At 38.7% G+C, this 27,986-nt stretch overlaps 1 protein-coding gene across 5 annotated transcripts in view; it reads right to left on the bottom strand.

Annotated features, from left to right (window-relative positions):
• Nucleotides 1-4,740: 4,740 nt before the first annotated feature.
• The window catches only part of elavl2 (ELAV like neuron-specific RNA binding protein 2), a 32,063-nt gene continuing 8,817 nt past the window's right edge, over nucleotides 4,741-27,986 (bottom strand). For 2 of the 5 annotated variants that reach the window (XM_068587670.1, XM_068587671.1), the window contains exons 2-8: nucleotides 22,066-22,156; nucleotides 21,206-21,446; nucleotides 14,474-14,577; nucleotides 11,546-11,699; nucleotides 9,993-10,218; nucleotides 9,243-9,281; nucleotides 4,741-7,393 (exon numbers count right to left, since the gene is read on the bottom strand). In XM_068587670.1, the coding sequence (XP_068443771.1) occupies nucleotides 7,063-7,393; nucleotides 9,243-9,281; nucleotides 9,993-10,218; nucleotides 11,546-11,699; nucleotides 14,474-14,577; nucleotides 21,206-21,446; nucleotides 22,066-22,137 (1,167 nt within the window). In that variant the 5' untranslated portion in view covers nucleotides 22,138-22,156 and the 3' untranslated portion in view covers nucleotides 4,741-7,062. Of the gene's footprint in view, nucleotides 7,394-9,242; nucleotides 9,282-9,992; nucleotides 10,219-11,545; nucleotides 11,700-14,473; nucleotides 14,578-21,205; nucleotides 21,450-22,065; nucleotides 22,157-27,986 lie in introns of all 5 variants that reach the window. The other 3 variants (XM_068587669.1, XM_068587673.1, XM_068587672.1) reach the window with 2 other exon arrangements.

Consider the following 27,986-nt stretch of genomic DNA (forward strand, 5'->3'; position numbering starts at 1 on the left):
CGGTCAAAAATACTATTTTAACTAACGTTTCACTTTTTGAACTGTGTGCAATCCACAAGGACCACTGACGAGCACATTCTCTACAACACTGGTGCAACTCTCCAGAACGGCACGTTACAGAATATTGTAACTTTACACAAAGATAAGGCCCTCGTGAGTTTACACGTGGATTATCCGTGTCACTGGGTCATGAGAGGGATCATGAAGCACATATTTATGTGACATATTTATGTCACATAAAGAACCACTATCCAACACTCCAGCCCAATCAGCTGAAAGGACTCCTCGTTCAAAACGCTCAAGAGCGTTTCATCCGTGGATGAAAGCCATTGTTCCACAGAGGACAAACACTCGGAGAGCAACTGTGCATAGGGCACACTCCATCAGAGGAGCATGAGATGGATGACAAACGCTTTTTAACCTGGAGGGTCAAGCAGCGAAGTTTCATTCTGTCGAGGACCAGAGAAACCAGCTTGGTACCATGAAGCTGGCCGAGGCGCCAGTAATCGCTTTACTGGCAACTGGGAGGGAAGCAACTTTTAACATGGACGCGGAAAAGTCTTTACAACTAAACTTGGCAACACATTGTGCTTAAGACCTTCTCAGTTACAGGCTTAAGCAACATTTTGTAAGCGTCATATGTTGCTTCATGTTGTCTGGACACGTGAGCGCTGCATCCTCACTCTGTTTGGGACATTTTAGCCGGATTTTACACACATAATGGGTAATGTGGTAAAAGTTCTTTTCATTCAATCTGAGGCAATTATGGCCCAGAAATTAATAAACTGTAGCTACAGTGTTGTGCAATATCGGTGACTGGGGAAATTATGCATCTCAACATGTTTAATTGTTTCAAAATTACTCTCTGGAGGGTTGCACGTTGTGCACATCAAAAACACCTAAATCTGTGTAAACTGATTCCAGGATGCTAAAAAAAAATACATGTTTTTTTTAACAGGGTGGGCATGAGGCCATACCTGTATCAGCCTTATCAAATGAAAAAAACACACTAGTGCCATGCACATCTATCATAATCCAGCTCAGAAATCTGTATTGTAAAATACATCTCATAAAGACCCATATTATCTTGTTTAAACCCATTATCAATTTAAGTAAGGGAAGTTAGTCGTAGAACCAGGAAGATTATATTATATTGGGGCAGATGCCACTATTTCAAGTCGGTGTTAAGCCTAGACCTGAAAATCAAGCATTTCAAGTGAAAAAAGTAAGGATATGATAAGGAATGAGGTTTATATCATAAATATAAAGGTGCTATTACCGTCATGCTTTAGGCATAGAATAGCTTGTTTGAGCTGCCATTGAATACCAGTTTCAAAGTGGTGACCCTGGAAAGGCATTTATTGGTATGCAAGATGCTGATGAGCAAACTTCTGCAGATCTGTTGCTTTTGTGCTCAAACAGCCCTCCATTAACACACGTCTGTTCTCCATTTATCGGAGCAGGAAATAAAAGCTCTCAACCTCACACAATAGGAGAAAACCAGGAGGTGCAGAAGGCTTTGTGCTTCAGTTGAACTGTGAAATCTGAACAAAAGAGGTACAAATTATAAATGAGCGCAATAGAAAACCTGGTGGGCCATTAATCACATCATCTGACAGACCAAATGCAAAAATGTTTACATGCTCGTGCTGACATAAGCAGCTCACAACAAAATGCAGAAGCATCTTTTATTCATGTCCGGTTTCATTACATAGCATGCTAAGGGTGCTAGGATCCACTAGCACAGAGCAGCCAATGGGTGGCCTGGTAATGGTGGGATCGTCTGTTTGACCCCTTTGTTTATGAACTAAATAGCATGAAGCACATTTTACTCCTTATACCAGTTATTCACAAACTGAGGAACTAAAGCTGCAGGGGGTCAAACTCCTGAACACCGTGTGTGAACTAAAGCAAGCAGAGAAGTCTGAACAATCAAAATACAACTGGCTCGTGACAAGAGATAGATTAGTTTAAAATTGCTACAGGAGATGGAAACCGGTTGAAATACTGCAAGAAAAGGATACAATTCAAATTGTTGTACAATATATATGGATAAAAACTGAAAAAGGAATGGATGAAAAGGTAGCCAATACGTTATCTAGAAGTAACAGAACAGGTGAAATCATTTTGGGAAAAAGGTAACATTTTTGTTGAAAAACCACAAAAATAATCATTTTATTGCCAAATAAAATGGAAATATTTAAAAAATTAAAAAATCTTAAAGTGGTGGATAATTAACAAAGTGGCTAAATGTAAGAATGCTTCTGGTGTAATTGCCAACTGACCTAAAAACGGAGTAAATGAACACCAATATATATTTTAGATCATAGTGTCAAATAACATTTGGTTTAAAATCAAATAATGTCAAATAAGCACATTTAGAAGACGGCAGGCTGTTGAAGTGGGGAATGTCTGACATAAAAGGTTTGGAACCGCTGCAGTAGACGGGCCAGATGGTGCCATCTGGCAATTACTTCCTCACTTCATAGACCGGGTGGACTTTTAATTCACATTTTTAAAATGTTATATTCTGGTGTTTGCACGGGAAGCAGAGACGCCACTCAGGATAAAATGATGTCCTCTTTTTGTCACTTGTACCTCATTCTGTGATCTGAAGGACTTCTCGTACAAAGCATTTAAAAGAAGGAGTCAAACTAATTTCAGAGCACCAGTCAAAGCCCCGATGACTCTGTGCACTAGCGGTTTCTTTACATCAAATAGCTAAAAAAGATGTGACATTAACTTGCGCCCACTTGTCAGTGATGGCCATTAACTGCTGAAGGCTAATCCCATTTTAACTAGCAGCATGTAATCCCAACATATAGCGAGAGGATGCCGAACACCATCACAAGTCGGGCATGATGAGACCAATTTCAGCCTCGAGGCGCGCCAGATAAGATCTGAGTATGCCGTCATTCAGCCAAGGCTTTTCAAATCAATATCAGTTTCCCTTTAAGGACAAAGCAAACCTTAACATTGACATATGGGAAGCTTTGAAACTGCAAAAATCAATCCCATATAGCAATAAATGCTGTCACGAAAGATTATTTCCCACCCAACATGCAGGCAAATAGAAGAGTCAAATCAGAGCCTCTGAAAGCTTTTTAAGTAGCGCGCAGATTAGCCTCCTTATCTTCGGCTAGCCAAACGGAGCGCTACAACGACGACACGATGGAGCGTCGTGCAAAATATGCTTCCATACATGAATTGTGAATGCTTTGAAAAAGCTTTGTTTTGCAAAAAAGGCCGTGTGGTTCCTTCAGCAGCGTCCATCCGTGTCTTTGCAATGCCCCTAAAGTGACAATCGGCAGCATGAGGTAGCGGCGCAGTAGGGAAGCTCACTTCAAAGCAGGCCTTCCATCTTCAGCCAGGCTGCCCGCCTCAAGTGGAGCATGAGATAAAAACATAAATGGGGGAGGGGGGCAATCAATTCTCTACATCAGGCTTCTTCCTTCAAGCCTTGCGCTGCTCTTTGACGGTGCATTCAGGCGAGTACCTTCATCCTCAACGCCGTGCAGCTTTACTCCAGCAAGTATTAATCTACAAGTGAGGCAAACATGGCCACCGTGAATATCAAGCGTCCATCACTCGAGCAGCGAGAGGCAAGCGGCTCGTGTTCTTGCACAGGTTTCAAGGCCAACGCTGGTGTACCACACTACTTTGTGTTTGTGTGTCCGCTGAAACCTATTAAAAGTATTTAAACTGTATAACTGTTTGTAAAAAGCAAGGTATTCAACTTCTGGAGATAGTTCACCTGTCGTGCAGTTTTGTGGGGTGTGTGCAGTTTCACGTCTCTGAGACCAGTGATTTATCAGAGTATTCAAGTATCAAGCGAAGAAAGATGCCACCTAAAAGCCATTTACACACTGAGCTTAAAACACTAAAAAAGGAATCAATATTGTAACGGCACCGTGACATTATTTATACTTTTAGAACTTAGTTGGGAGATGCTTCAAGACAAAACATTGTGTGTTAAAGCTTACAGAGCTACATTTCTTAAATGCAGATTTATCTTCCTGAAAAAGTGGATCAGATGATTAATAGCTAAGACTTTACCAGCAGAAACACTGCCGCGGGGATTTATTTTTTAAAGAGCCGCAGCCAACGGGGGCCAGTCCAACTTAACTGAGCAATAACAGTATAACTCTTTCACTTGGTGACTTCTTGAGTTCATCGGCCTCTCTGCCAGAGTCCAGCAAGGAAAATAAACTGTTGTAGACAAGCTAAAATAAAGTATGAGATGTCAATCATTCACAAAGTAAACAATTAAATAAAGTTGCTAGAATGAAAAGGAATTGCAATAGTAAGTACAGTTATAAGTTTGAATCAGGGTACAATACAGTTAAGTTAAAATTTTGAATAAGTATGCCAGCACTAGCAGCTCTAACGCTCACTAATTAACATCTAACACTTAAACGATAAAATTCCTACAAAAACAACAAAAAAATGTAGACTGTATACTTTTACAAGGAGGTCAAGAGGACTTTGAGTCGATGGCCGGGACATCAAGACTCCAGTGATCTTTGGAGATGCTTGTAGATGGTTTTCTTTTGAGAGAAGCAATTAGATTTCCATAAAATGATAATGTATGCTTGAAGTATTTGAATTAAAACAAAAAGGAGTGATAATTTACATATTTAATAAGACAGAATGGTGAGAAAAATATGAACTGTAAAAGTTTTAGATGTTAAATTGGAAAAACAACGTTTTGGGGTGAGTGATAGGATCCATTCACAATGCTGCTTTGCCCTTCAACTTATTTATTGATGTACTGAACATGGAAAAAATCCAAAAGTATCCAAACACAAAGTAAAGAACATGTACATCCTTTTAAATACTCAACATAAGATATTCTATTCCAAAAACGCTGTTAACCAAGTCAGACTATACAACTTCAAATAAATAATCATTCTTATATTAAGAATTGAGATAAGAGGGGTGGGAGGGAACAATTTTTCATGCCGGACCATCAGAAAAATTTGTCAAGACCAAATTATCGTCAAGAAGTTAGAAAAAGAAAGAAAAATATCGCCAACAATGACGGGTCAGGCATGAAAATTTTAGTTTCTAACCCACGGCAGCAAGTATCACAACTCATCTAGACTTAAATTTAACTTTTACAAGTAACACAAATAAGGAATAGATAAACAAGAAAAAGCAGTTTTCCTATAATGCATAGCACATTGCTCATTTAAGGGGAAGCATGACTAGTAATTGGTTTGAATACCAAGCAGGATGCAGGTACAGTGTCAGTGCATCTAAGGCCCGACGAGCCTTCATTGGTTGTTCGAGACTCGTGACAGTCCGACAAACTCTTGCAACAAATGTTGCCATTGTTGATGGAACTGCTTCACTGACCTTCCCCTAAAGTGAATAAAGCAATATACACCTTTGTACGATTTTAAAGACAGGTTATATGCATTACGTTTATATATATATATAGATTTATATATATATTTATAAGAGTATGAAAACAAAATAAAAAACTAAAATAGTTCAAAACTGTGGTTTATATCCATTCTTTACCACATAAATATATATATATCTATAATGTTTATATATAAAAAACAAAAACATGTCTATAGTTTAATAGCTTTTTTTTCTCCTTTTTTTTTTTTAAACGAAGCAAGACTATCTACAGACCAAACAACCAACGAAATTGATGCACTGTAATGCTAGTCCATGGGACAACAAATCAAGTATTTTAACTGAAGGGAAACTCAAATTCAAAGATTAATATCCAAAATAAAAATACCTTACATACTCCAAAAAAGAAAACAATATATATTTATATCACACTTTCCGATGAAGTCCAAACTAGAACCAAAAAAAGTCTGCCAAACACTCAACATAAAAAGGACTTATTTACAAAGCTCAAAGCTCAGGAGTAATCCGTTCTATTCTTCAGACTAGTTTTTCTTAAGCTGCTGCCTTCGTTGGCTTGTCCTCAATCTTTCATACAAAGTATGTAAAAACCCTTATTGGTTGATGTCAAGACAAAAATCAGTCTAATGATATATCGTAGGTACACCATGAGCTCCGTCTGAAGGGAATCCTTTAGGAAGAACTGATTTTTATCCCCTATTTACCTTTTAAGATATCTCCATGTTATAATTTTGCATGCACTTTTTGCGAATAAACCTTTGTATTTTTGTCAGTTTCCAAATCAAATCGGAAAGAGAGTTGCTAGTTATATAACAACCAGGATGACAGGGGACCCACAGATGATTTTACAAATGAAACCAGCACTGCCATTGATTCTATAATCTAAAGATAATACAAAGATCTCAAAAGGTATCTTTTACATCATAAATCTCCCCAGAAATTTCAACCACTGCAAACTTTCCTGTAAAGTTCAAAAGCTCACAAGGTGTCATATGAAGATATTTTTCAAAGTATCCAAGTCAAAATATTTTGTTCCAGGTCCAGTAAAAAGTTTCTCCAAATTTTTCTTTTTATAAAAATAGATGCTTTTTAAACCCACATCAAAGAGGTTCTTAGCTCTTTGGCAAGGTACTGCTTTAAGAATATTTTTTTTTGTCTTTTATCCATTAAGTTTACAATAAGCAACATTATGCAGCCAACCGAATAACCAACTCATATTACAATGAACGGAATACTTACAAAATCAACAAAACCGCAAAGAGTTCAAAATAAGTACTTGCTAACCACTGAAGGCATAATGCACCAAAGGGAAATCAGGACACAGAAAAATACAAAGAAAATCACTACACATAACCTTACAAGACTTACTGTTCAAAGCCGATGTGCAACTTAACAAAAAACCTATAGTAACATTTTAGATGGTCCATCCGTAAAGAGAGCAAGAGAATCCAACATCACAGGCGTTACAACCTGCAGTATTTTTTTCCGGTTTAAAGTATGTTTTAAAGCGTAGCCGTGAAAAAGAAAAGAAAAGTTACATTGGACGCTAAATTTTGTTTTTCTTCGTAACACTGATTTACAAAGCTGTTTTCACTAATGTAGAAAGTTACGGTCAATGCGCTTCCATTTTCTGGTTCCATTTTCTGCCGAGTTTTCTAGAAACAATCTCAGTGGGTATTAGGCTTTGTGTGTTTTGTTGGTTTTGAACGAGACTTGCAGCACTCTGTCCCCGAGGCGGTATCCATTCAAGCTGGCGATGGCCACGGCTGCCTCGTCGTAGTTAGTCATGGTGACAAAACCAAATCCTTTGCACTTGTTTGTGTTAAAGTCGCGAATGACCTTGACGTTTGTGACGGCACCAAACGGCCCAAACATCTGCCAGAGGATGCTCTCATCTGCATCTGGAGCCAGGTTGTAGACAAAGATACACCAGCCAGTGCCCGCATGCCCGGGGATGTTGATGCCAGCCAGGCTGGTCACCCCATCAATGGCCATGGGTGAGAACCTGCTGCAGACACAAAGTAAAGGAGCCCAAATTAGGATGAAATGGACCATTTTAGAAGACTAACAATCTGAATCCATCCCTACAGCACTCGCCATGCGTCATTCTGAGTGTTTTCATGCTTCTACGGTCAGTGATAACACCCTACTTACAGTTTTCATAAAATCAATAGAAGTTATTTTCTAAGTAAATATTATTTTTCAGCTGGACAATTACGTAAAAAGTCAGCTTCATCAAAATAAAGGTGATCTGTCATTTCGGCTGAACAGCCAAAAAAAACGTCGACATGATGCTTTTTGAGCCCATCATGAGCCTACAAATAAACTAAACAGTTATTTACAAAAAAAAAACAAAGAAACAGCTGCCATATTTAAGTTGGAGTTTATGCAAAGACTAATGGAAAGCCAGGCAAAAGCTCTGGCTTTTGGTAAATGTGGTATTGCAGTTTAAAGAAACAAAATTCAAAGTGCATGGAAAGCCTATGAATTATTGCAGCAGGTGTCACATAAGATTAGCTGCTCCAGTTGGCCTCTCAGGGAACATCCACCATGACAGGTGTGCTCCCAGCATCAAGGGCACGCAGAGAGATTTGGCAACGAAGACGTCAGCCAAAGAGCAGGGCAGAAGAGAAATCACAAGTCTATTGTCGCCGGTGATGGGCCTTTGAGCTTTCAGGGGATTGGACTTCAATCATACTTGAGGAAGGCATTCCTAAAACTGAACTTTGACAAACTGGTAACCTGGCAAATTCTGAAAGACTTCTGATGCAACAAAGTTTAAAATAGGACAAGGCTGTCCATAATAGATCAAGGTAAAAGTATTGAGCTCAAAATACAAGTATGCAATAGCAAGTAAGACATTCTGTCCTTTGTTATGTAGACAAGCAATGTAGCCTGTAATTTAGACACGTTGTGACATTGTATAGAGATTAAAGCATTCCACTGCTTCATTGTCACTGATCTTATCCAATACAGGCACTCACCTTATTTAAGAGAGTGACATACAATAATTAACAATAAATATTATGTTTCAAGCGCATATGACTGAATTTGGTTATACTTATTGTACATAAGGATGTTAAGTGTATGTCGTAGTCTGGCCAATATGATAAAAGGCCATCTGCATGGCTACTAATCAAATAAACAGCCATAGCTTATATGTCACAAGGTACGCTGGAGGTAATCTATAATGTTTAATTATCAGTCCAGACGGCTTTTAATACACTGCAGCTGGATGAATTTGAACTGCTGCCTCAGTTACCCATCTATGTAGCAGTTCAGTACTTGAGACCGCCGCCTCATATTCAGAAGGTGACGAGTTTTAATGCCATGGGGCATTATGTGACAACATACCCAATATGCACTGAGAGAACTTAAATATGTATAACTGGCTCAATGTATGAGCCATATGCACATGTCTGAGTAAGTTCTACGACCGTGAGTTACTTTAGTTTAACTTTATATGTGAATTTGGGTTTCCATCACCCAAAGCAGCAGACATCCCCAAGAATCCAACTCCAATGCATCGATTTATTTATTGATGCAAGTGATTGTCCCAGGCCAGAAAAGCAGGTAATCTTTAGTGACACCCATCCCTTGTTCCTTCATAGTTTAATGTGTAGCTCTGGTCCTCCCTTCCCAACAATTTCACCTTTTTGCATCTTGCACACATGCTAAATACTTAAATCATCACTTGATGTAAAAACAAACCACACAGTGCATGCACACCAGAGCATTGTCATGCAGCAAACAAGAGAGAACAAACAAAAGTCTGTCATTGACTCTCTCATGTTAGGTCCAAATTTCCCTCAGGATCAAGAGAAGAGACTGATTTTCTTTTTTAGATTTCAAATTACCTTTTCACTCCATAGGCCATGTTCAGCAGATTGTCCAACCTTCAAAAAAGAAACTCGCATTAATTGCAATATAAAAGCAAGCTTTATACGAGGTTAATGATGCATTTTGACAGGATGACACAGACGAGTAATATTTCTGGGATAGAAAATAAGGCCAGTTTTTACATTAAAGTGAATTCCAAGACCATCATGTCTTTCTTAAATATTTAAGTAGCATTTATCAATATTCAACCTACTCAATTGTGCAAGCTGGAGACACTGTTCATATAAAAAGTGCATTATATGCTGGATAAAAAAATGCAACTTTCACAGCATAAGACTTAAAAATATCAAGTCCCATAAATTGTGATTTTGCATACATTACCACTGAGGTGGAGTGAAAAGCAAATTCATTTTCATATCTCAATTTTGGCCACTAACTATGCAAAACTTCCACACCTATTGATTTTTCAATCGGTTTTGCTCATCTCTTTTTTCGTATTTATCAAAATCTGCTCAAACCCAATTGTTTCGTATGCTGACATCTGCATCAGAAGGGAACACAGCAAAGTTGAAAATGTAAATATGGGTAGGAATTATTCTGTCCCGAGTATTGATGAGCTCCACACAGAATATTTTCAAAGTACTGCTGCCAGACAATTTAAATGCTAATTTCAAATAGCCTCAAAGGGTCAGACTCATAAATCACGAGCAGTATTAACTAGACTTGGCTTTAATCAGATTTTTTTATTTTTGGTGTGCCCCTTTTACCTGAAGCGTTGTGCCTGCTGTGCGAGGGGTCCTGGGTACCTTCGATTGGGTGACTGATACAGCTGGGACAGAAGTGCCTGGCTGGTCTTCTGGCTCGGGTTGTTCGCAAACTTGACCGTAATGGGTTCAGTGGCACCAGGCGGCTTCTGACAGTTAAGACCCTTGATGGCCTCCTCGGCCTCAACTCGCCGATCAAAACGAATGAAGCCAACCCCTCTGGAAACGCCTGAGGAGAGAAAATTAACATAAGATCAGTCGCAGAGAAAGCAGTCAGTGCTGATATGCAGCTTCGACTAATAATAATTGGAGTATATTAACACACGACAAATTACAAATATTATATTTCCCCAAACAGTAGTGCGATTATATTATTTCATGATAGTTTAACCCGAGCTTTCTGAAAACATTTGGAGCATTAGGTTGTGGCGGTGCAGACAAAATACTTTTAACAGCTAAAAATTGGATTAATGCGATAGCAAAAGTGTTTGCTGTAGCAGACATACAATTAGCAAAATTTGAGAGGTGTATACAAACTTGTATACTTTTTTTATATAGAGAGCAGCTTGTGCCAGTCAATTAAAAATACAGGCCCATATAATGTGAATGTTTTACCAACGACACTGATGTTAAATATTGATAATGCCAATACATAAAAAAGTGAATACTAGTAGCGATATAACTGACCACGATTAATCCGTGATCGCTACAGATCACCTCTCACGGTTCGGCACGCACACAAACCGCAGATTAGTTTTTACCATTACCCGCCAATATTGTGTAAAATATGTGATTTATTTCTTGTGCTGATCACATATTTGATCCGATCCGTGAATTTTATGAGCCGCTGCACCACTAAATTATTAAAATCTTGTATGAGATTTGTCATTGAGAGCCAGTGCAGTAAAAAAGGCACGGGGAAGAACGAGTACTTTTGTTTAAAGTGTCAGTTTGCTAGTTTGTGAGCAACGGCATGTTGCAATACTGCTTTGGATTTTGGTGATTGGGTTTCCCTTTTTCTTACAGTGAGATTATAGACTGTTCCATTAATACTAAAATACAAATGAAAGATTTCTCCAGAGAGATAACCATTCCCATAACGCATGCCTGAAAGAATATATGTGGCAGCAGCACATGGGGACACAACAACTGGGAAATGTCTAGTTAAGAGATTCTGATCAGTGTTTCACAGGGCTCTGCTTCCACATGACAGTAAAGATATAGAAAATATAACCTCTCCTAATGCATTTTGTTTCTTTTCATGAAACGGGCATTGCAAGTACACCTCAAGAAGGGGAAAAGGAAGCAAGGTAAGTGCAGACAGAAGTGAAATGATGAAGCATAGAGTCCTGCCTCTTAACACCCATTTCCTATTCTGTCCATCTATGCATATTTATGAACACCTCTAGTGGGAAATTGCATTTTTGGGGACCTCATACCACCACCTCTGATGTATTTCTCCAGCCTGACTTTCTTTTTGCTAGGGAGTCACTGCTGGAAGGAGGTGAAAAGAAAAGCAGCAAGGGAAGGGAGGGAGTCTGTCATGTCCTACTCACCAGTTACCTGGTCCACCAGAATGCGTGAGGTAATGATGCGTCCGTACTGAGAGAAGAGCTGCTCCAGTTCTTTCTGAGTCATGGTTTTTGGCAAGCCACTGACGTACAAATTCGCATCTCTGATGGAGGCGGAGCTTGGACGCGCAAAGGAAACCTACAGATGGAGACAGTTCACATGACCACGAGTACATTACAGCCAGTTTTAAACATGCATATCTCTAATGCAAATTTTCTGAGATCAAGGCAGGTTATTCATCACCTCTTATGTTAGGTTTTCTAAATTAACAGAAGCAGAGGAGCAGATGCTGTGACCCATTTCTACCAGGAAGAATTAAACACTAACTGGTAATTAACCAGACAGAGTTTCCTTTAAATACAGTCATGCTACGGAGCCAACATCTCACTGTGTATGGCATTAATATGAAAAAAATGCTTAATTTAAATTCTCAGTACATTGATGAATCAGATGCACTGACAACTGATTTGGTAGCATTTACAATTCAAGTACTAGCAGTTCTAGTACTTGTGCTCAAATAAAAGCGTGCGTTATGACCTTTTTAATACCTTTAAAAGTGTTTGGACTTTATTACCAAAATATTGATGCGATTGGATTCATTATTCAAATATGTTAAATACATTTGTTAAACATAAATTTACTTTTGGTGACAACCGCAGACAAAGCGTCGAGACTCCATGAATATAATGAAAGAAGAAATTCTCGAGAAAATAGACAAATGGAGTTCCTGCTAAGAAGAAACAGTCCATGTTGGATTATACACAGACACACACACACCACGCACACAGCTGGTGCCTGCGACAGCAAACATCTCTGCTAACATTGGTAATGGCTAATAGACAAACAAAAAAAAAAAAATCACTGCACAACAATTATATATCCTCTAATAAAACCAAAAAGTGCTTCATGTTCAGTCTGAACACACCCGAAGAGAACCAAGTTAATCTGTCAGAGTGGACTAAATAGTCGCATTTTTATGGAGCATTAAGGTATTACATTTGGTTCATGCTCTTACAAATTTATTATACATTAAACAAATAAAACATAATCCAATTGCTATAGCAGGTTTTCTCCATTATGATTGTTTTTATAATCATTAGGATGCAATTCAATAGTTTGTCTGCACCACAATCTTTTTGTCTCATAGTGACTATTCAGCTTAATGAACATTGACGAATCAGTCCGTCAAGAAAAAAGTTAAACTTGCATTTTTTGTTCATCAATTCGGTTGGAAACCCGACAGCGATGGATGCAGCATCAGGCCCGTCTAGACAGCTCTTATTTAAAAAATGAATTGATTATAACTTGCCCATCTATATAGACAGCAGCGTACCTGCCTATTAAAAAGAACCTCGCTCATTTCCTTCTTTAAAATTCAGGATATATATTTGGAAAACCCCCCAGCACAAGGCTGCTGGATAAACATGCAACATAAATCAACATTTGTCCATAAACACAGGCGTGTAATAGAAAATGGGGAGGGACAAAGAGTGATCATCACGTCGTGTGGATCAATGCATCATTCATCTTGGAGTAGTCATACATTATTATCACGTTTTTGGAGCACTATGCCATTTCCAGTTATCTATGCAATGACATGCAGAGGGACTCATATAGCCTACACGTAGGAGCCGATGTGGAAGAATGACTAAAGGGTGGTTTAGATGAGGATTAAATGAGATCACAGGGAGGGAGAAAATAAAGTAAAAGTGCAGTCATGAATCTGCCGACATGAACCTTTCTTTCGTCGGGTGGCTCCAGGTTCTTGCCAGTTGACTGTCAATAACATAACTAGCACAACAGCTGCATCTAATTACAGTGCCGTATAACAAGTCATTATAATCTTTTGCATTGGAGTATAAGAACATTCACTCCTAATCAAACCTCGCTTGTTGTGCTCTCAGATCAATTAGAACTCAAATTGGTCATCCAATTCTCCAAACTCACCCAGACCCTGCTCTGAAGGGACCGCTGACAAAGTGAACGTGAAATCTAAAGCTCCCTGCACACAGCCAGGCAACTCCCTTGCTCCTTCTCATTCCCGCCTCCCTGTCTCACCTTCACACTCCACTTGATGCTAATATTTGCAAAGTACATTCCTCCACCCCACTAGGGTTTTTTGCACTTCTGACGGAGCAGCTAGAGATTTTGGAACGTGCGGTAAAAAAAAAAAAAAAAAGTATTACGGTATACTTTCAGAGGTATGAACTGCGGAAGAGAGATGGGGTTAAAGACGTGTTCAGTTTGAATCATGGGAATAAAGTGGTATGGCTCATAACATGCCTCATCTTCAACTTTCAATTTAATATATACATTGTAAAAACAGATTTAATCAAATGTACAGCTGCCAATTTTTTTTTAGCATTAATTAATTTTTTTATGCAAAATGTGTTTTGCCCACAGACATTTTCATGAAAACCCCTCTGCCCGATGAGAGAAGGTATCTGGCAAGCTTCTCGTAAGACCAGTGAGGAAATATCTGGCTCGACTATCCAAAAATCCTGCAGCACTATATGAAGCAAATTAGTTTTTCCACTCGCACATTGAGCGCTACATTGCCTGATGAATGCTAATGGAAGCTACCTCCCTGTAAAGGCATACAGCAGAGCTACAGCACATGCAACCATAGAAACAGTTCTGCTCTACTTGAGGCCAAGGCAAAGCTGCATGTGCCCAGATTAACAATAGGCTCTCCCTCTCCACCCCACATTTCTCCAGCCTCATTATGCATCCGACTCCATCCCAGAGAGCTAGACATGAACGGCATATCTTGAATTTTTGCAACCAGTCATGAATGGTAACTGATTTTACTGGGTTTAATACGACCGTCTGATTAGGTCTCTTATTAAATATAAGAATGAACACTGTAATGCCTGTTAGAGGTTAGAAAAAAAACATGCATGACATCCTACCTTGATAGTTTTAGTCTGAAGTCTCAAGCCATTTAAGGTATTGATGGCTTTTTCTGCATCCTTCGGGTCGACGTAATTCACAAATCCATAGCCTAGGCTCTGCCCTGCAATCAAAAGACCAGAAAAATACATAAAACCTCTCACCCATAGAAACAAAAAAGTGACCGCACAACAAAAACACAGAAAAATATGCAACAGTTAAACATGGACAAGACTGCCTTTTATAAGTCGTGAATGGCATGAATTGCAGTTCTCAAAATAAATCACAATCATTAAGACCAGGATATAAAAATAAAACAGTCGGTTTTTATTTCTTATTTGGCAGAGCATGAAGAACAGAGAAGGTCACAGGCCTATTTCCAACATCTATCTGGATAAGAACCTGTAGTAAATTCACAAACCAACTCTTTGACAAGCATGTCTTAAATTAAAAATGACAGGCAATTGCTCTGCTTTTACACCAACTCATCTCTGACACGGCGCAGTAGCCGAGGCTCAATGTGTTCCCCTCCCTCCACAGTTTATCTCTAAAATGTACAATAGATTGACACCCACTCTTTATGGTGCACAGAGGCAATTCAATTTCCTCCACCCACACTGCTGGGTCTCTCTGCAATTTCACTGCCGGTCAAGTTCACCAACTCAAGCAGCTTCAGCTTATTAATACAGTATAGAAGCTACTTTATTAAATCTGGTTAATATTTTCCACACAATTTAGTATCACATTTATGCCCAAGACGCATTTAGAAAGATCAGCGAGAGCATATTGTTTTTTGATGGGAAATTCACGTGAGGTCCATCTTTTTCCTTTTTTATTTAAAACCAAGACTTTAAATTAAAATGGGCGAGACTGTGAAACCAAAAGATGTATGTATGTAATATAGAGAATGTAAAACTCAATGTTAGAACAAGAACACATTTGTGTATTAATTAAGGGAAAGAAACAGACATCCAACTGTCAAATATTACTTGCAGCATCAGTGTTTCCCCTACCATTATTATAGGGGGGCCCCTCTGAAATAATCCCCCGCCTCCCTGTAATTTTCTCTATATTGCCAGATCACAATACATCACACAGGTGAGCGCTGAGCCCTAAAAAGAGAGCGGAGAAAAATATGTCGCGGATTACGTTGCGCATGCGCGACTGCGATTTTTGGCGTTTTGCCAAAAGCCAGTCTCCGCAAAGTCTCTGTGAAATCGTCTTTTCTGCTGTTCCGTCTCTCAAAACCGTAAAAAGATCTCATCTCAACATGGAGAGTGAACTTAGACCCCCCCCACCCTCTGCTCTGAAGCTGAAAACCTAGGGGAAACAGAGCATTGCTATCAATTTAGCTGTACTATACATCTGAACATGCATTCATGCTGACTTCATCGTGTCTTACCACGAGTCACTGCTTATGTGTCATCATGCTGTAAACAAGTGAAGTTCATAAACTTAATTTCACCTTAAAGCCCAGAGACTGTTATAGCCAACAGAAATATGCAGAGCCTTTGAAATTAGCTGTCGAAATGACACTTTTACTTACGCCTGGCAGGCAAACCGCCCCCCTCACTGTGTTCTACTACACATGGTGCATGTGGGAATGCTATGTGCTTATAGTGATGTCTTCCTATGGAACGTCTAAATAGCCACTACATCCTCTGTTATGACTGGGGGGGCCTCTGCCATGTTTCTATAATAAAACAAGTTTCTCACTTTCATCTGTCGTTGAGGAGTGGAGGAGACATGCTGGGATGCACTTTCAAACAGATAACTGCACCCAGCTTCCAGTGAAAGACGAGTGCTGCCCATAGTGGGAGGGAAACGACACAAAGACTAAGCTGCTGCAGCAGCAGCAGCAGCAGCCAAGGCAAGAACATTTAAAGCAAAGAGGAAGCATGCATCTCTCTGGTGATTACTTAACATCTGATGTAGCACCAGTACACAGATGTAGGCTGGCTTAAATCCATTGCCACAGGGCCAAGGGAGAGACAAAAGCAACACAGTCTGAAGGCGATATGGTTTTATATAGAGCTGAAATTGAAATCAAGGCAAAATTCCTAAGAAATGACTGGGGGGCTCTGAATAACTAATTTTTCCCCAACTGATTTGGAAGTCAGTTTTTACACAACCCAATTCAAGCATTGTCAGTTAAAAATAACTTTGAACAGTAGCTTATCTGCTTAATATATAGCCTGCTGGTCAGTTAGTGTTGATGGGAAAAAGGCGGTCTTTAGTCCATTATCGATCCACTTGGACAATTAAATGGGTGCTTTAGAAATACCTGCATTGACTAAAACAGCAGAGGTCAATCCCCTTTTCTGACTCAGTCCTGTGATTTAAAAAAACAAATAACTGTCCACAAATGTGACCAAACAACTAAAACTGTGACGCTAAATCCATTTGACATTAGCAGATTAAACAATAATAAGCACACTAAAACAGTCAGAGCAAGCATTGTTACAGCAGTCACATTATGTTTGAGATTGACAAACAAGTTTGAATCGTTAATGTTAGTGGTGTTTGTTACATCAAAGGAAATATACTTCCCTCAAGTGTTCCGTTTTAAGGTTTCTATAGCCAAAGCTAAGAACTCTCTTTCTCTCCAGCTGGCTACATTTGTACTTCTTTAATATAAAAAAGGGCAATTTGTTTTTATTTAATTTTTAAAAAAAGGCAATTTGTTTTTATCTGGCTAATTACTCCAACAAGATCACTGCTGACGCTAAGAGGCTTTGGATTTGTGCCGTAAACAAACCCCATCTACAGACTTAGTTTCTCTAAAGATGCCGGTGCAACGGTCATCCCTAATCCAATCTAACAGAGGCTCACTTCGATATACTACATTACTAGTATATTTTTGTAAAAAAAAAAAAGAAACAAAAAGATAGAAGCTAAAAAGTATCATGAGACAAGTTTTCACAGACGTGTGCTACAACAGATACAACAGTCAAAGACGAAAGTGACTGCAACGCTACACCGAAAAACACAGATCTAGCGGCCAGTTTCTACAAGATGGCCCATAAGGCAGAGGACGCGCATAAAACAACCGACATACAATTAGTATACTATCCAACGTAGCATGGGAACATCCGTTAGATGAATACATGTTAATTTCAAGCAATGATTACTGCCATTAAAAGGTCACTAAAAAAATGTTTTAAGAAATTAGAATGTCCCAATTTAAAATTGTTCTGATTAGATTGGTGTGGAAAAGTAAGAGGCACTATGATGCGAGGTCTTTCTATGATTTTACATCTACTATTCTTTTTTCTGCTTTAATGAAAACTCTAAGTGAAAATGTTTAAATCACTGGTGTCTATAGAGAAGCAAGGTGGCATATAGCAGCATAGCACTTTGGTAAAACGTGTGTTTTATCCATTTATGTTTTTATTTATTTAGTTAACAGGTCAACTTACAGATCCCCGAAAATAAAGACAATTATAAACTTTACGACTTTAAAAAAAAAAAAAAAGGTTAAATTAAGTTACTTTCTTAATCTGAATGTCCACTGCTCCATTATAGCATGTAGTATCGCCTCAAGTCCTTTTCACTAAAAAGATTTCAAACGACTTGTTTCATTCATTTCCTTGCACTTAAATGACTGAGTGTTATATTAACACTTGCTCCACTAAATATGCAACCTATCAAGCATGTTTATGTTCAATCACCCAAGCAGACTGTGCTCCACACCGGTTTTAAAAACGAGGCTCAATTGTCAATTCAGCTCAGACCATTTCGCACAACAATCAAATACATTTCTTGTATGCATGACCACATGGACGACAACACTTGAAAATGTATCATTCCGTCGTGCCTAAAGTCCAAATTCATTAAATAGATAATGATAGCCCCCCTACGTCTTCCATCGCCACAAATACACCCATCTTGGTGTGTGGTCTACCTCTTGCTACCATTTGTTCCCAATTAAATGACAATGATAATGTATAATGAACGGCTACACTGTGCCAAAACAAAATAGCTTCCACTATATGGTTATAGAAGCAAACAGTTACTAAGAGCACTTAACATTTTAGCAGCTGTAGAAAACATTTATTTGTATCACGGCTTTTAGTCAGCGATCCGATCAGCTTTTGGGATTTTTTTTGCTGCCGGTACATTGCATTTTTGTTGTTGTTTGAGCAGCTAGTTTTCAGGGTTTCAAACTGTTTTCAGCATCGTCCTGAAAACCAAACAAATCATTGGAACCATTCGAGTCAGCAGGAACGGTCAACTGTTTACTTTCTTATAAACATCTATTGGGGCAATTTGCATAAGAACACACAATTCAAAAGATTAGAAAATAAAAGATAGTGTTTTATTAGGGCTGGGCACGCTAATGTGTTATCGCAGCAAACAAATAACGCTGACAATTATTTGATGATGTGTTCACTGCAATTTTTTTGCATTTAGATAGTTCAGAAATAAGATGCACGCAATAAATGCAATACAACGGCACTGCTTTTACTTTGATGGCACTTACGTAGCCTCACCGCCAGGCCAACTTGACGACTTGAGACTGACAGCATGTATTGTTATGTAGTGTCTGTGCTCAACGAGCAGCGGGTGCTGACGCGAGCCGATTCGCCGTCTCAGGAAAGTCCATCTCACAGGAGCCTCACGGAGCAGTTTGAAAATTAACCGTGCATGCACAAAGCCATCGCTGATCCTGATTTTAGTTCCAGGGCTGCAACTAACGATTATTTAAAGAATTGATTAATCTGTTGATTATTTTTCCAAATAATAAAAAAAAAAAAGCATTGATGTATTCTTTGATGCAGTCAGTCATGCTGTTGATGTCCTCCCGATGTGGTCCACACAGCACATCCCAGTCCGTTGACTCTAAGCAGTCTGTCAGGGTGTCATTAACCTCCTAGGACCACCTCCTTACAGTCCAGGTCCTGAGACCACCTCCTAAAAGTTGGCAAAGCTTTATCTAGTGAGTTGTGGTTAAAGTTACCAGTGTTAGTCAGAAAATACCAGGCTGTTGACTAAGCAGTCCAGACACAAATGGAGGGGATGGTGTCCACTGCGTCCTCAGTGTTGCAATGTGACTTTTTTATTGACATACAGAGCGGAATCAGGTGTGTGTGATATCAGAGAGGGGCGTGTTCAGTCCGCAGTTGGCACCTGTCAGTCACAGTCTCTGTGTTATGCTAACGTTGAGCTAAAGTTAGCCTAAGATACAACAGCCTACTCAACTTATTCCACACAGACAACAATGGCATACGTAAACTCCCTCGGCAAATAATACAGACGCATCCCCACGGTTAATGGTGTGTTCACACCAAACGCAACAAGATTTGGTCGCGCGACCAGATTACATGCAAAATCAATGCACAGCTGCGACAGGTCACGTAGACGCGATTTTTCCGGCGCGATAAACAGCGAGTTTGCTGCGGGGCGAACAGAGCGTTGGGCACGACAGGGATACCTGCGAATTAAAAGCACAGTTCAGTGTTCGGGCTACAGAAACCCTCCTTCTCACACACGGTCGGGATTGCACTGCTTCTCGTTCACATACGCTGCAGTCCCGCCACCTCTCTTTTTAACCGCTCAGTATAACGTATCCGTCTGCTCGAACAGTCATGAAGCCGGGCACAGGTGCGCTGTGGTCCGGAAAATCCACATTCAGCCATATCTCCGTGAAACACATGAGGCTGCACTCACGGAAGACCCTCTCAGTCTTTGTCAAAGACCTCACGCTCCCCGTTACGATCGCCGGTATCGGTAACCGTGTGCTTTACTCGCTTAAAGATCTTCGCGACATATTGAATGGCTTAATCGATTGACATTTATTTTTTCTTCTTTCAAGGTCATTGTCAAACTACATTTCACAAGATTACAATCTATATAAATTGCTTTAACAAAATGCAAATTTTTACAGAGTAGAGAATAAACAAATCCTACAGTAACTCCTGCCGATTTCAACAGAACAATGTAGCATTATCAGGGATCTGTGACGACAAGGGGAGGAGCATGTTCAATGTTAATTTGATGACGGAGACTACCTTGTCGTCTCAGAATAAAAAATAACCAACAATTACTGAAGTTCTAGCAGCTTAGTTCAACAGCGCTTCTCAATAGGAGCCGCCAGCCCTCCGGACCAAATGCAAATGAAACAGGAATGTGTAAAAAGCTTCATTGACGGACCAGTCAACTGCGCGCCGAGTAGCAGATGGGAAGTATAGGTAAACTTGATCAAAGCAGCGAGCAGAAGAATCCAGCAGCTTCAGCCATTATCTACATTCTCATGTCACACTGGCAATGTCTGCCTCTCTGCCAGCTGTATTCCTCTCATTAAAAAATAATTGAAATAATTTGCAAGTTGTCAAGCTGCCCAAAAAAAAAAGAAAAAGTAAAATGCATTTAAATTGAGTATCTTGAAATTCCTGTATTAAAGAACCAAGGAAATATCCTTTGAGAGAAGAATTGGTGCATCTCTAAAATGTAAAAATACAAATAAATCTGTCAATACAGACAGTGCCTTGCATTCTTCATAATGAGATGTCAAAAGAGTCATACTGTTCAGGTATGAAAATAAAGGTTTATGACTTGAACAATCTGTCTTTTAGGGCCTTACTGATTGGGCTTAATATTGTTGTACACATTGAATCAATTTTATATGAAAATAAAAACATTTAATTGTGTGCCAACTTAAAGCAAACAAAAATAAATGGACATACTTGCAACCAATAAATTCAGTCGAAAAAAGCGAATAAACAGCCATATTGCAATAAAGGTTGCGTTACCTGTTATTTTGTCTCGAACCAGTTTACAGGACTCAATTTCTCCGATGCTCCCAAACAAACTCTTCAACTCCTCCTGGGTCATGTTCTGAGGCAAATAGTTGACTATCAAGTTAGTTTTACTGTCCTCTATGCTCCCTGACTCTACAGGCGAGGAGCAGTTGTTTGAGATTGTTGAGGGCCCGTTGCTTGTGTTGTTGCAAGTTGGCCCATTGGACAGCTGTGTTTCCATGGCAGCAATTACCTGCTAAAGAGACAGAAAAAAAATCTAGTCAGAATCAAATGAAAATTAGAGAATAACAGCCAACAAATACCACAAGTGGGGATACAGAGTTGAAAATAGGCATAATTAATTCCCTCTGCCATTCATGATGGCTGCTTTTGTTTCTGGGAAGCCAGAGGACACTTTCTACTGAAAAAGTAATGTGATGGTCTATTAATCTGTCAGAAGCGCAACAGCAATATTCAGGATGGAAAGTATCACATTTAAAAATGTCTTTTAAGGATAAATGTGGTGACTAGCGTGGGACATTTTATCGACAAAATAATCAAGATACAGTATGCAAAGCCTACAGCTGCATCCATCAGTGTGTTAGCATAGGTAAACATGTCCTAAATTGCATGGTAAAGAGGTGAAGCAACTAGCAATAAGTTAACATATGAAGAAGCATCCTTTGTTAACAGATGCACCATGTGTACAAAGTAGATCAGTGTAATCACACCAGACCACACCAATAGCTGAATTCCAAATTGAACATGTGATAAATTTGACTTTCTGGGTCAAAACAAGACCGAGAGCTCTCGTCATTGGTATGGCCCGAGCATCGAGACAGAAAACAAAGTATTTCAAAAGTGCCACAGACCCCAGTCCAAGGCTCAGGTGCCCACGAACCACTTCTAAGCAGAGAAGCCACGTCGCACAGTCTGACTGCCATCTTAGTTTGGGGTTGCCGTCTGAAAATGAGGACACAAAAAGTACTTTGTGTTAGATCAGCAAGAACAAAAGCAACAATCAAGAAGTGATTACATGTCATTGTTGGGGAGCAAAGTCATGAACGAGCTGTCCATGCAGCTTGGCTTAAACCAGGAAGAAGCACAAGATAACGTTTCACTTAGTCACAATCCATCTTCCGTAAGTAGCAAAAAGCAGAAACAAAACGTGTAGAGCGTTCAGTCAAGTGAGAAACCTGGCCACAACACTGACAGCATGCAAGTTAGTCTAATGGAAAAGTGCTGCACAAGCATGATCACTGAAATTAAAAAGTAAAACTCAATTGGTCAACACTGATTACTTCCCTACGGCAATAGAGACGATATTGAAGTCACGCCAACATATCCTGCAATTTTTATCCCGTCTTCGGTACACAGGTACACACAAAAAAAGCATTAAAACTTAATCCCCATTAACCTATGGTCCAAGTTTCCCATAAACCTAAAAAACACCCTTTTTTTTGTGTGGCAAAAAAAAACAACTCACGGAAATTAATCTACAAGGTAAAACAAATATAATACAATTAATTGAATCCAAGCAATTACTATTAACCATGCACCATATTTACATTACCATTCAAACAATGTAAGAACATTTACTAAGTTTTAGCTTAAAATGTCACATAGTAGAAAACTAATATCGTTTTGCATCATTTGGGTCACATGCTGCTATTTACACAAAATGCAATGATTTGATTTGTCCACTACACAAGGGTAGAAGCCCCACACTGCAGTGACACCATTTTCAACTGTTCAGGAAAAACAACCTTTTATTATATTTTCCTTCTGTGGCCTCACAACCATGTCACTATAGTGTAGAAATGGTGTTTTGACTACTGGCGTTCCATTTTTGTTAATTCTTTAATATTTCAGCAGATTTTTAGGCGGCATGCTTTTTTTTCAGAAATAAAGCATATATGACTGAGCATTTACTATTTATTAATTTGTTTCACCTTGTTAGTTGCATCTTGTGAAAATGTCAACCGGGCACAACTCAAATACAAATACATTTTCTCTACTGAAGTGATGAAAACAGCATTGCAAATTGCGCACTGAACAGGGTTAAAACTGATCAATATTTCTTAGTGGAGAGCTTCTCGAATCACATCCAATGTGCCATTTAAGTGTTTCAACATACTCAGCCATCGAAAAGAATAATGGGTGAATCAAAAATACATTTGAAAAATCCTTATTTCACAAGGCCACAAGAGATTTTTAGATGATTATTTAGAATTATTTATGACATCTAAATTGCATTGTCAAAAATATCACCATTTAAAATATACGGCTCTGTACTGTTCACACTGTGGTTCACAAGTGCACAACATGTCAACACATGTATTGTATATACTGCTTTTACACATGCATCATTTTATATTTTTCTTTTACACATTCAGCAAACTACTTTTGTCCCAGTAGTGTGTTTTATTTATTACCAATACTAATCAGTGTTTGAATATTGACAGAATGAAGTCAGTGCAGCTGCAATGAATCATAAAAAAAGGATTCCCTTGATTTTTGAACAAACCATCTTCTCATTTGTTGCTTTTCTCTGTCAATTGTGTTTCAACAATGCCACTTCTCAGCTGTCACCATCACTTTCTGTCATGATGTACATAAAAATGCACGTGAAAGGATAAACAGCTCACTGCAAGTCAGACCAGATCTGCTCTGGACCTTTATTAAAAAATAATCACGCCTCCAGCTTATCCATGTGTGAAAAACTGAAGGTGGACTATGACTGTGTGAGATCAGGGTTAACTGTTCAATGCATTGTCATTTTTAATCAAGCTATCACAGTGTTATTCATCTAGACATATTTCTTTTCTGTGCACAGAATACTTGGCAGTAGGGAGAATACGTGTTCAGCTCATAGCACAATAATCAGAATCGTAAAAAAACAGAAGAGTTTGTGTCGATCAGTAAGCTTTGTTGAGTATCCAACATTTAATACAAACTCCAAAAACTATAAAATATATTTTGAAAAGGATATATACTGGCAGATATTTCTCTTTTCGTTATGGGCCTTTAAAGTTTTGAATTTAGATCATTTGAGACTCGAAAACTGATGAAAAAGCTCCGTTTGGCACATAATTTAGCCATAGAAAATTGCAAACTTTACATTTAAGTTATCAATGGTTTAGTCATTTCAAAAAGATGAAATAATTCCAGGCATTTCCATCAATCAAAACATAGGTCTGAGTGTGATTTTTTTCAAGGCAAAAAGAAAGTGGTCACTTTTTTAGTGATATAATTGGTTCTCGTCTCCATTGTTGTGACAGGACCACAGTGAACTCAAGCCAAGTTAGGCTGGATGTGTTCGAGAAGCTGTGTTTGAGTGGAGAAGTCTGTGAAAGCGCCTCCTCACAGCAGTATATTCACATCCGAGTAACAACATCCTGTCACTGACAATATGTTCATTTCAGTGTTTGTTGATATTTCTACAGATTCCTCAGTGAATGTATGAAAATACACTCGCTGCCGCTTCATAGAAAATGTGCTTACTGACTGTCAAGTTGTTATATCACTGCCCTTAATGTAAAACAAGTCAATCATAAGATCTGCAATTCTTGGGTTTCATATTGTTAATTGAATATCTCTGATTGTCTTTTATAAACTGCCAGTCTGAGCAAGCAATACTTTTTTTGGTTCTGCAATTTGGCCTGTGAACTATATTCTTTTTTTTTGTTGAAAATAAAAGTGGCAGATTGACATTCTAAAGTAAACTTTTATCTCTTCTGAAAAAAAAATACAGTTTAGTTTTGGTTGAACTTTGAAAATGACTGAGTGTATAAAGGATTGATGGCATTTTTTTTTTTTTAGAGAGTTTTGTTGTTTTACGAAATACATTCTGTCTCGGTTTTCAGGCTTCTGAATATACTACAGACAACTGAATGGCCAATGTTCAGTGCACAAGTGCAGACACATGACTCATTTGACTCACTGGCATGTCCCTAAACCAAGGTCAGACTACACTGAAAAAGGAAAATTACAGTCATACAACAAATGAGCTTCAACCCACAAACCATTACCACCGAAATGTAATTCCCTAGAAGAAAACAACCCCAGATGAGTAGTTCATCTTCCATGTGACAACCATGCAAAGAGTACATTGTGAAAACATTCAAAGTCTGAACAAAGTCAAAGTCAATTGTTCAGTAAGAACTTGATCTAGCAACATTAGTCGCCCAGGTGTTATGGGCAATGAGCATAACTTAATGATATTAACTGTGAAACATGTTAAGTGATTTTTTAAGTTTTGCAGCAGATGCAAAGAGATTGTAAACACAGCTGAAGCAGTAAACTCAGTGTTTCCCCTACAGTTATATTAGGGGGCTCTGTATCACGCACGACAGAATTCCACCCCGAAACACACACACACACGAGCACTGAACACAAACACACACACACACGAAAAATATATCGGGTGAAAAGCAGACAACTATATCTGCGTTTTAAACGCTCCCAGGTTGATGATGGCAAAAGTAGCTCTCGTGCAAGGAGCACTGGAGTTGCTCTGCTGGACCCGGTGCAGCTCTCCTGCTCAAAGTGAAACGAGCCAAAGTGATCGTCTCTTATACCAACAATGAACTGCTGGCTTCACACATTACAAAAGTACACAGACATAAAACAAAGTCAAAAATACATGGAGAAATGCCTGTACTTTCAGGTAAATGTTCACGGTACGCCGTTAACAGGTTACGCTGCGCATGTGAGACTCTGCGATTTTTGGGTATTTTGCGAAAAGCCAATCCCCGTGAAGTCTCCGTCAGGTCGTCTTTTCTGCAATTCCAGCTCTCAAAACCAGAAGAAAAAAATCTCGCTTTAACGTGGAGCATGACCGTATCAAGTCTACAACCGTTTTAAAAATATGTGTAGAGGAAAGCAGCTCAGTGCAGCCACTGATACAACCGGAAGGCTCACATACCTGCACTCACTTTTTCGTAATTTTCCTTTTAGTTTTCCAAAATGCCCCATTTAGTAGTAACGACATATTTATTTTTTGCACAAATTATTTTCATTTTTATGTGACTGCCATTTTTTTGTCTCATTGGGCAACCTGGTTTAATTAAATGTTATTGCAATTTTCTTTATTCTGTTATTTATAAAAGCATAGATGCAGTCACAAAATGATGTCATTTACAGAAGCAGCAATGCTTTTGTCAGTGTCGTGCCAGCTCCCGCCGCTCTAATGCGGACTGGCAAATAACGCAACATCGATGAGCACTGACCACGGTCAAACAACTATCCAACTCAAGCAATCATTTCTGTGATTCTTAATTTTCAGGCTTGTTTTGTGGATTTTGCTGTAGATTAGCCAAGGGTCAATTGCATCAACACTTCCTACATTTGTTTTGTTAAATAAACCAATAAAAAGTTTTGTATACTACGACCGTATACTTGTGATTAAAATAAATACATAAAACACAGCTACCTACAGAACTTAGAAGAGCAGTATACTGAATATAACTGCAATGCTTCAGTGAAACAAAAAGATAGTGTTCAACACAATTCGAATGATAAGGAAATAGATTGCATTTTTTATGGCTTAAAACATATCTAGTCATTAGTAGTTTTAATGATGTATTATAAGCAGCTTAGAGGAAGTGTAAACGGGTCATAAATCCCTCTCCAATATCCATTTGTGTTGGGAAAACTTCTCCTTAAAACTGTATTTATTTAAGTTTTTCACCAACACTGCATTTTATGAGACTACATGTGAACACATAACGTTATAAAATTCATAATTTTAACTTAACAGTGACTGAAAACATTACAATGTAACTGAATAAAACTGCCTGTTTGCTCGCTATTAGTGGCGTTGCAATCACATATTTTACTATTGGCAGATATTGATCGTAAAACTTAATTTCACGCTGTAATGATTAACGTTGAATTGTGTAATTAATCTGTGGTTTACATGCCTTAGAACCGGGAGGGGGGGGATCCACACGGATCACAATTTGACAATTGTTTGTTCCACAACTAATTGTGGTGTCTAGTTAGTTTGCTTTTTTTGTAACACAATGTGACCGATCATGTGGTACTGTGCATTACCGAGAGATACTCTTACAGGAGAATCAATGTTGTAAAATACTCGCAACAAAGTTTTAAAGGGAGCAAACATGTTTGTACATCAATAAATTGTGACGCTGTGCAAGAAAATGCTGAGCAATAGCAGCCACCATCTGATCATTAATGATAATACTGAATTATTGGCAGTCACAAAAACTGAATGAAAGAGTTGTCAATACACAAGGGTTTGGACCAAATAGTATTTGATTTAGACAAATGCAACATTAATATCATTCACCCTCTATCAAATCAGAGTTTGCGCATCAGTTTTCAACTTCAAGGGCAAAAACAATACTGATTGAGGGTGGTACAGTCAACAACCAAGCACACTGCAAGCATCCTAGTCGCACAAGGAAGGGGGACTTGAACTTTGCAGGTCAACTTAACCCTACTGCTGCTGCTGCTGCTTGTCCATCTGTTGTGCGTCTGAAAATATAAAACCAATTGCTGATTTCAGTAGCCTACTACTTTCCCGCGTCAACTTTTTGGGAGTTTAGTTAAGATGGCAAAGGGGCACAAAGACAAAGCATTCAAAAAACCTGAGTGATAGTCAGCCAGTTTTTCATATGCCAAAAGAAAAAAAAGGATATCAATTTGAAGCTACAAAATGCCTCTCCACATTTACAGTAAATGTGAGAAAAGCAGCCACAGCAGAACATATTGCGTCTAAGAAAATGACTTACTTCAATCTCCATTTCATATGTTTTACCTTTTATTC

The sequence above is a fragment of the Clinocottus analis genome, unplaced genomic scaffold, assembly GCF_023055335.1.
Source record: "Clinocottus analis isolate CAN_PGR_092001 unplaced genomic scaffold, fCliAna1.0.p SCAF_21, whole genome shotgun sequence".
NCBI classification, from domain to species: Eukaryota; Metazoa; Chordata; class Actinopteri; order Perciformes; family Cottidae; genus Clinocottus; species Clinocottus analis.